This window comes from the organism of the source record quoted next, unplaced genomic scaffold, assembly GCF_019419815.1.
Source record: "Pyrus x bretschneideri cultivar Hongxiangsu unplaced genomic scaffold, Pyrus_bretschneideri_v1 Contig15, whole genome shotgun sequence".
NCBI lineage: Eukaryota > Viridiplantae > Streptophyta > Magnoliopsida > Rosales > Rosaceae > Pyrus > Pyrus x bretschneideri.
The window spans coordinates 2,606,631-2,615,072 of record NW_025999446.1 but is presented as its reverse complement, the minus strand read 5'-3'; the positions used below and the strand labels follow the sequence as shown (position 1 = coordinate 2,615,072).

Here is an 8,442-nt window from a genome sequence, read left to right as displayed (position 1 = left end):
ATGAGATTGTTATACCACTACTAGATTTTGTTAATAAATTTGTTGCGATCGATATGAATGGCATATCTTGGACCTAGAACACTTTTACAACATTTTAAACCAGTATTTCATAGCATGTGAGAAAGTTACAGAATTAGGTAAATTATTAACCTTCGCAATAGGAAATTAACCTACCAATATCTACATTAAGAGGAGAGGACCCCCTCTTTATCAAAGGTATGAAATCGGACGCACGTGCATGGCTAATGATGTTGATGATCACCTGGTTGCACTATTGGCATGGAGGGTAAAATGGTAAAGTTCGCGTGAATTTTTTAACTGGGAAATTTAAGATAAAATATAAGTTAAAACGTGATTAAGAGTTAAAATTCAACCCCTTAGGAACCGATCTAGCAGGTTTGTCGCTGAGACTTGTGCATTAGCGTCCAAGTTTACACAGACCGATTCCTCTGCTTTAATTTTTTAGGGAGACGTGCTTTATTTCTTTATTTATTTTTATTTTAATAATTTGATTTTTTTTGTTTTTGATTTTCACCTATTTTTTAAAGAATAAATTATAATAATGGCCGCTTAATTTTAACTTAATTAGAGTAATAGTCCCTTAACTAAAAATCTATTACCATTAGTTCCTCAACTCATTAAAACGTACAGCTATGATCCTTCAACTTTAACTCAATTGGAGCAATGATCATTCCAACATAACTCATTTTAACAAAATTCTGATGAAGTTGATGAAAAGAACAGTAGCTACACGTTTTGATGAGTTGAGGGATCCCAACAATAACAATGGTCCTTCCAACATAATTTGTTTTGACAAAATTCTGACGATGTTGATGAAAATGACCATAACTACATATTTTGATGAGTTGAGGACCAATAGTAATAGATTTTTAGTTGAAGAACCATTGCTTTAATTTAATTAAAGTTGAGGGATCATTGTTATAAATTACTATTTTTTAAATTAAATTATTTTTGAACTAATCCCTGTGCAAAATGCTTTATTTTATGGGGAAGCCCTCACTTGTAAGCACGACGGTTACAGCTGGACATGAGCTAATCAACGGCTGGGATCTTCCGAACGTGTTCCCCTCTTACTACTACCCTGCCATTTCGGATTTCACTTTTCACCTCGCCTTGCCTCGTAGGATTGTGAACGGGTCTATTGTTAATTTTGTAAAACACTTTTTTTTTACTAGCTACTAGAGTAGAGAATCTGCTTTACAACTGCTAAGAAAACAACTTAAATAATACATGTATAATAATAGTGTAATGTTCCGTGTTATAAACAATTACACTTCTCGACTGGATGCACACATGTGACATATCAACATTTTCTTTTATTAAACATGATTAATGTCATTTCAATCTACGACTTTTAAATCCAAAAATCTAGTCGCATGGCTACTTATTTAGCCGCACAAGGATTAGCAAGTGAAAAAGAGTTTTGATCCATTCTTTTAAACAACAGAATAGTCTTCTTCTCATTCGTTAACATGTGCAAAACTTGTAGCTGTCAGTCCGCCACTGCACTTTTCTCCTCCGCCACATACTCAAACTTAGGTGGTCCTCAGAGATCCTTGCCACTATTTATCTGGGCTTTTTGGTGGTTCCTTAATACATCCGCCACTATATATACTATTATAACCAATTTAGGTTCGATTTTGGTCAAAGATGAATTTGAACCACATTATTACTAGATCATTGTGAAGATTAGTGTAAATAATCTCTTTTGTTAAAAAAAAAAAACAACTTAATTAAATTCATAGCTGCAAGTAAATTACAATTAGGTACACGATCAAATAGTATGAAAATTTTATTTCTCGTAAGCAGGGCTAGGAACAATTTGATTCCAAAGCCATAGAATATTTATTGCCGCCAACAAATATTAACTCACTCATCTCCTACAGTCTACTACAAAAAACGAAAAGCCACGTCGTCCCAATTAACATGCATAAGTTCAGCCGACGGTGGTGAAAACTTCCGGACTAACAAAAAGATATCGTAAACGTAACTGTTGAATGTCGGGTGAGTCACCACGTGGCGGACACTCAAAAGTGCAGGCTCGGAGTGAGGTGGGTCCCAATCTGATGACACCAATCCCTATGTAAGTCCGGGTAGAATTGGATAAGATATTTTTTTATAGAGAAATTGGAGAAGGCGTTACTCTTCTTATTTATTGCCGTTAAGATATTTTATTTTATGCACCCTTTTTTTTTCTATTATTTTTATTTGTTTTCTCACTTTTTTGCGTGAATTAAAAGGAAAGCCTGAAAAAGAGAGGGTACCTGGGCCGTTGCTTGGCATCGAGGGTTCCTCTTTTTCACAGATATTTTCGTCTTTTCACCATTTCATTTATGGTAATATTTAAATATCCTTTTGAAAAACCGCAGCAGGTGATCTTTTGATAAAGGTGCGGTTGCGGTTTCTCAATAAACATAAGAAATGTGAGAGGTTCCGGATTTGATATTCAGAGCTATAAATCTGGTTAACTATGATTATGGATATGATGAATTTCCGGCCCATAACCTATTTGGACCCGAAATGAGTGAATAATCATAATTTACTACCAATTGTTCTATTTTTTAATAAATAAATAAATAACAGTTAATATATATTTTTATCAAGAGGGTTTGTGGGGTCCATTTTGCACGAGATAGAGTAGGGTGTAGTGTCAGTTGCCCATGTGAATGCTTTCGCTCGTGTCGTAAGGAGAAACTGACGGTGGTCAATGACACGTGTCGACAATCCATAGCGCGTTGCCTTTTGTAAGGTGTTCGGACCGGTATGTTAGAATTTAGATGTAAATCATGCACATGATTCATCGTCTTGTAGTTTACGATAACGTGCATGCACGTGCCGCGTGGGGGTAACATGTGAAAGGTGGGTAGTGTCGCGTGCGTCATTTTCTACACTTGTTGCAGCCATGCAGTGAGAGATAATGGTTTGGAGGTTGTTAGGTTTGATTTGTTTGACTAATTATGATTTGCAGGACGTTAATCATATGCGTCAAGATGCAGTTACTAGTTAATTAGTAAGTATTAAGGGCATCGATAGGGAGCTAAGCACAGTCGTCCAAGCACACATCAACCGTTGATATATGTAAACTCTACACCCATCAACGTCCGGTAATCATCTGTTTTAACCTTAATTGAAGACATGGTTCAAAAGCCGGTGACAGATCTAGTAATTTTTCAATAATTAATGAGAGAAGGATGAAGAAGTACTAAGATAGTTTTGTGAAAAGAAACTATTCTACACCTAAGTATGCATGTGATTGTTGAAAGAATAACTCATTAGGGTTTCTGCCGGCAAGGCTAAAAGGAAAGCAAGAAGTAGTTAGAATTTGACTATCGTGATGGAGCTGGATCAATATTTCTTTTTTTTATACAAACTATATTACTACTTTAAGCTAGACTAAAAAAAGGGGTTTGATATCCACACACCCATTTTTACTTCTTACACATCCCTTGTTAATTTCTGTTCATTGATATTCTTCAATTCATCTGATCTAATGGCTGAAAACTAAAAATGTGTGAGAGAAGTAAAAAGGGGTGTGTGGATATCACACCCAAAAAAAATTAACCTGTAATTCAGTAAGTTGATAAAAAATAAAGAAAACTAATGAAAAGAGCTTGAAAATTTTGAGTTTTAACGAAAATGACAAAATAAATGGTAAAATCAATAGTACCATGATTGACTTTTTAGTGTAAAAATATAATCTTTTATTAAAGTGAACAGTACTGGAAATTTTTTATTAAAATTCCCAAAAAATACTCTTACCATCGTAACTTTCCTCATCGTGAAAGGAGCTATAATGTTGTAATGTAACGAGAAAGGAATAAAAGCTGCATGCAATGCTGCATGGCTAAGCCACTTGGCAACCGTCTTCAAAGGCCTCTTGAGATTCTGGGCAATGGGCAACTGTGAGTTTGCGTTGACCAAAAGTTACTTAGTCCAATGGATTAAGCAAAGGCCCACAGGTTTGCGTTGCAAGCCCAAGTCCTTTTCTTTTTCAAATTTTGGTACTGTGGTGGGTGCATATTTACCACTTGGCCATCCTAGCTGCGCATGCAGATGCAGTCCTTGGTTTCTTCGGATGGTCTTTAAGTCGAGTGCTTAATTAAGCTTTTTAATACTTGCAAATGAATGCCCCAAAAAAGAAAAACTCATCTAGTAAGTAAGGTATCAGAAACCCTAGAAATTGCTGAGAATGTGGAAGATGGGTGGGGATATCAGACGGAAGATGGTTTGGACGGTGAAGGGAGAAAGGTGGGAAAGAATTATTTTTTTAATTAATTAATTAATTAATTTTTTATTCTAGTTAGCGAATGAATGGACCTCATTCATGCCACGTCATCATTTAACAGCCAAATTAACAGAAATTTTAACAGAGGTAGGACATTATAACGAATTCATAAGTTAAAGTATGATATTGCAATGTTTAAAACATGAGGTATGAGATTGTGGTTCGACCTATAGTTGAAATATGTTTATGTAATTTACCACTATTTTTATCATCTGATCGTGAAAACCTTCTTTACTATTGATGGTATACAATCAATTACACTCAAGATTACTCAATTTTAATTGGTTGTTAAACATGTCATTCTTCTAATAGAGATGAGATTAAACTCTACCTCTATTAGGAGAATGATATGTTGCATATTAGACGGTCACCTGAGCTTTAATTGACAACCATGGCCCCTTTTTGGGTTTTTGGGGGGGGGGGGGGGGTGTGGGGTGGTGGGTGGTGTGGTTGTGGAGGGAGTTGAGTGCTAGGTGTGTTTTTTTTTTTAATTAACTTGGCAAAACAACCAGAAATAAATTGTTAGATTTTTATCTTCCTAAGGGTTAAAAGTGATTTTTGCAATCATAAAAACCCTTCCAAGTTCTTTTGAACTTCAACCCTTCTTCTGATTCAAGTGCTTAAGAACAAAAGTGCTTCCGACAGAAGCAGTCTAGATTTTAGTACGCACGACATTTTCTTTCTTGGGTTTTATGAGGCCTTTGCCTGGGCTGGGTTCTTCCAGTCCAAAATAGGCCCATGACCAATAATCAATTGAGGAACACTGGGGACTTGGAGAGTGCGAGATGAAGCGGCTTTGTGCATTGCGGTGCGGTGGAGCACTGAAATTCTCAGAGCTTGAACCGGAGTCAGATCGAGCGCGAAATCACAGAGATTCAAAGCAATGGAGAAGAAGCAAAGCAGACCAATGAAGCTGTTAAACGCGATTGTATCAGAGCCATACTATCTGCTCCATTTCTTAACTTTCTTCTCCTACCTCGTCCTCCGCACCTCCGCCGCCCATGTCCTCTCCGCCCACATCACCGATCACCTCCTCCACCGAGTAATTTCCCATCCCTCCCTCTCTCTCTCTCTCTCTCTCTCTCTCTCTCCATTTCGATCTCCATTTTGATTCATAAATTTACCGTTTTCTTTATGATTGTAATTTTTTTCAGGAAATTCGAGCGGCTTTGACATTCGGCCTCTTGACTGCAATCAAGGTTTGGAATTTTTCAACTTCAGCATTGCAATTGGAGCAAAACCCACGTTTAATTTTCAATTTGTGTTTCTGGGCAATTTGTTATTTTGTTTTTTAAATGTTTTATTTGGAATTAGAAGGATTTATTGCTGATTCACTCTTTTCTGCAAAGGTGAGACAAAAAATAATCTCCATTTCCACCACTTATTAGTCTTAATCATCATTTTAACAATGTATTTGTTGTATTCACCTATTTGATTTCTACTCGAGGTAATATCTTTGTTCGTTTCAGATTTTTCTTATCGGTCTCACTTTAATTCTGGACCGCCACTTGACTCTCTGGTACGTTGTGGCGTTTACAGGTGGGTATATCTTCAAATTGCCTTTCTTTTTCTGCAGTGATGTATGTATTTTGACCTAAATGCACATCTATTGTTTTTTCATTCTCTGCAGTGATACATATTTTCACACAACAACCCGCCTTTCAAAAATTAGGTACACGCTAAACTCTTTTATTTCCCCCTTCTTTCTTTCTTTTCCATTCCTTTTACCTTGTTAACATCAAGTAGATTAGATGCAAATTGTGAACGAGTTTCGCTTGCTATATAGTTGAGTTTTGCATGAGTATCAAAACCTTCTACTGTTTTCTTACTGAGGAAAACAGTAGAAGGTTTTGATATTGATGCAAAACTTCTCGATTAAAACTATTTTCTTACTGAGGAAATGAGTTGAGCATTTTGAGTGACTTGGTTGAAGAGATATTCTCGGAGAGGAAGAAAAGTTAGGTATTCTCGCAGGTCTGCCTTGTTATGGAGGACGGAGGTCGACGTATATAGGGATTTCCCAATAGCAAGTAGTGGTGCTATTTCTTTACTCTTGTCAGCAATAATGGTGTTGGAACAGTAAAATTCACGCGTTTCAACTTTGTTAGAGATTTTTGACAAAGTTGTCCATGATATTCGAAAAGCTGAGATTGCATCTAAAAAGTTCGACCAACTTTGTTCAGGAAAAATCTAGCTTTCCAAATTTGGAGAGTGGCACCTCTTCGATTTTTTGAACAAGTGGTTTTGTTGCCTCTTCTTTCTATAGAGGCATCAATTGTGTTAATAGCACGCTCAGAAAGTTGTTGCCTGTAGAAATTTTTCTTTTTTATTTTTTTTATTTTTTTGCATTTATGAGATTTCAATTTATCTGATCTCCTTTTTTTTTTATCATTTCTGAAAATGGCTTGCCTATCTAACCGTCGTTTTGATTTGAATGTTGTGGAAGATGAAGACATGTCTTCTCAAGACAACATATGACACTCATCATTCTTATCCCCTAATGGTCCTCTTACAGTTGGGGACTCTGTGATGAAGAATGACATAACTGCTACAGTGGTAGCTAGGAATCTCCTCACTCCCAAGGATAACATGATACTTTCCTAACGGTCTGATGAGTTGGCTGTTCAAGACTCTCTGACTTTTAGTGTTCAGTGTGTGGGCTCTGTATCCAATGTGGGCCAACACCTACTTTCTCGAACTCGCTAAGTTGAATCATTGATGGCTGAGGTGGCAAGTCTTAGACAAGAGATTAGATGGCTTAAGCATGAAAATAGAGAGTTGCACATGTTTGCAAATAATTACTCAACGAGCATGGAAAGAAAACTTGACCAACTGCAGGAATCCAAAAGTCGGATTCAAAATGATCATCATATGTTTATGGCTTTATTCCAAAGGCGCTTATTGCCTTTGCCATCTGGAGTTTTACCAAGTATTGAAACTCCGAATAATCAACCTCTAGTACCTCTTCTTTCTCGAGTTCTGACGAGTACTGAGGCTTCACATGACTAACCTTTGTAAAGGTTCCCTCCTGTTTGTTTGTTTTAACTCATGTGTATGCATATTTCTTTTGTTGACGGCGACAGTGCTGCAAATGTTGTCGTGGTGTTGTTGAAGTGTTGGTGATCGGTGGGTGTCGCATCGGTTTATTGCTGTTGGCGAAGGCTTCAGGGTCTATCTTTCGCTGTTGTACACAACATGGTTAGACAACATGTTTCAAATCCTTCCATATTCAACCTGTTTCAAATCCTTCTTCTCTGATGACAACATGTTTGCTTCTTAAATAAATGTGCTTGAAAAATTTGTATGGACTATATATCTTAAACAACATCCATTATTGTTTGCTTCTTACAGTTATCTTAAATAAATGTGCTTGAACTCATGTCTAGCACACGCATATACCTTGAGCAGCAATTTTCCTCGGCTTCCTCCTATACTTCGTGACCTCACTGGCTGTATTTGAGGTGTCTCGAGCAGCATCAGCACCATAAGGTTGTGCTAACCGTTTTGAGCGATCACATCCGCTCGTAGAACCACCACCAACAACATCCAAGCCACTGAAACAAACAACACAAAATTATTCAAGTTTTCCAACAGCATCTAACTACTAACAAATTTTAGCAAGTTTAAATTCGTATGCACAGTTCCCCATATGAGAGACACAGAGAGAGAAAGATAGAGGGAGGGAGAGAGAGAGAGAGGGGAGAAAGAGAAAGAGCGAGAGCAAGAGTGTTACCTTTTGAACTTTGGTTGCAAGTGTTGAACTGGAAGTAAATGAGGAGAGAAGAAGGAGAAGGAAATAAGGAGAGGAGAAAAGGGGAAGGGGAGAAGGCACCAGTGCAAGGAGGGGGTTATATTCTGGAAAATTGCATTACTGTCGGTTAAAATCGATAAAAACATTTTCATTACTGGCGGTTTTAACCGACAGCAAAAAAAAGGCGGCAAAAATCCCGCCAACATTCCCTCCCAAAATTTTAATTCCCACACCCCCCCCCAAAAAATTTTGCTACGATTTTAAAAAATAAAATACTAATTGTTTGGTTTAATAAATAAATAAATAATATGTATTTAAATAGAATACATTTTTAAAAATTAAATAAATAATTGTTTGGTTTAATAGATAATAACTCATGTAAAAT

General features: G+C 36.8%; 1 protein-coding gene across 4 annotated transcripts; it reads left to right on the top strand.

The window, feature by feature from the left end:
* Positions 1 to 5,038: 5,038 nt before the first annotated feature.
* Positions 5,039 to 7,652, top strand: LOC125475511. 4 transcript variants are annotated; one of them, XM_048580309.1, is made up of 5 exons: positions 5,064 to 5,348; positions 5,461 to 5,505; positions 5,776 to 5,845; positions 5,937 to 5,978; positions 6,822 to 7,383. In XM_048580309.1, the coding sequence occupies exons 1-5, from the start codon at positions 5,190 to 5,192 to the stop codon at positions 6,908 to 6,910; spliced, it is 405 nt and encodes a 134-aa protein (XP_048436266.1). In that variant the 5' UTR covers positions 5,064 to 5,189; the 3' UTR covers positions 6,911 to 7,383. The 4 variants fall into 4 exon arrangements, with proteins under 4 accessions (XP_048436267.1, XP_048436266.1, XP_048436268.1 ...); XM_048580311.1 differs by having other exon boundaries at positions 5,067 to 5,348; positions 6,753 to 7,383; XM_048580312.1 differs by lacking the exon at positions 6,822 to 7,383 and adding an exon at positions 7,390 to 7,652 and having other exon boundaries at positions 5,072 to 5,348.
* The last annotated feature ends 790 nt before the right edge of the window (positions 7,653 to 8,442 follow it).

Coding starts and splice junctions, on each gene's coding strand:
- LOC125475511 (XM_048580309.1), top strand. CDS start 5,190: ATGGAGAAGAAGCAAAGCAGACCAATGAAGCTGTTAAACGCGATTGTA. Junction 5,506..5,775: donor GCCTCTTGACTGCAATCAAG/GTTTGGAATTTT, acceptor TGTTCGTTTCAG/ATTTTTCTTATCGGTCTCAC. Junction 5,979..6,821: donor ACCCGCCTTTCAAAAATTAG/GTACACGCTAAA, acceptor GTCCTCTTACAG/TTGGGGACTCTGTGATGAAG.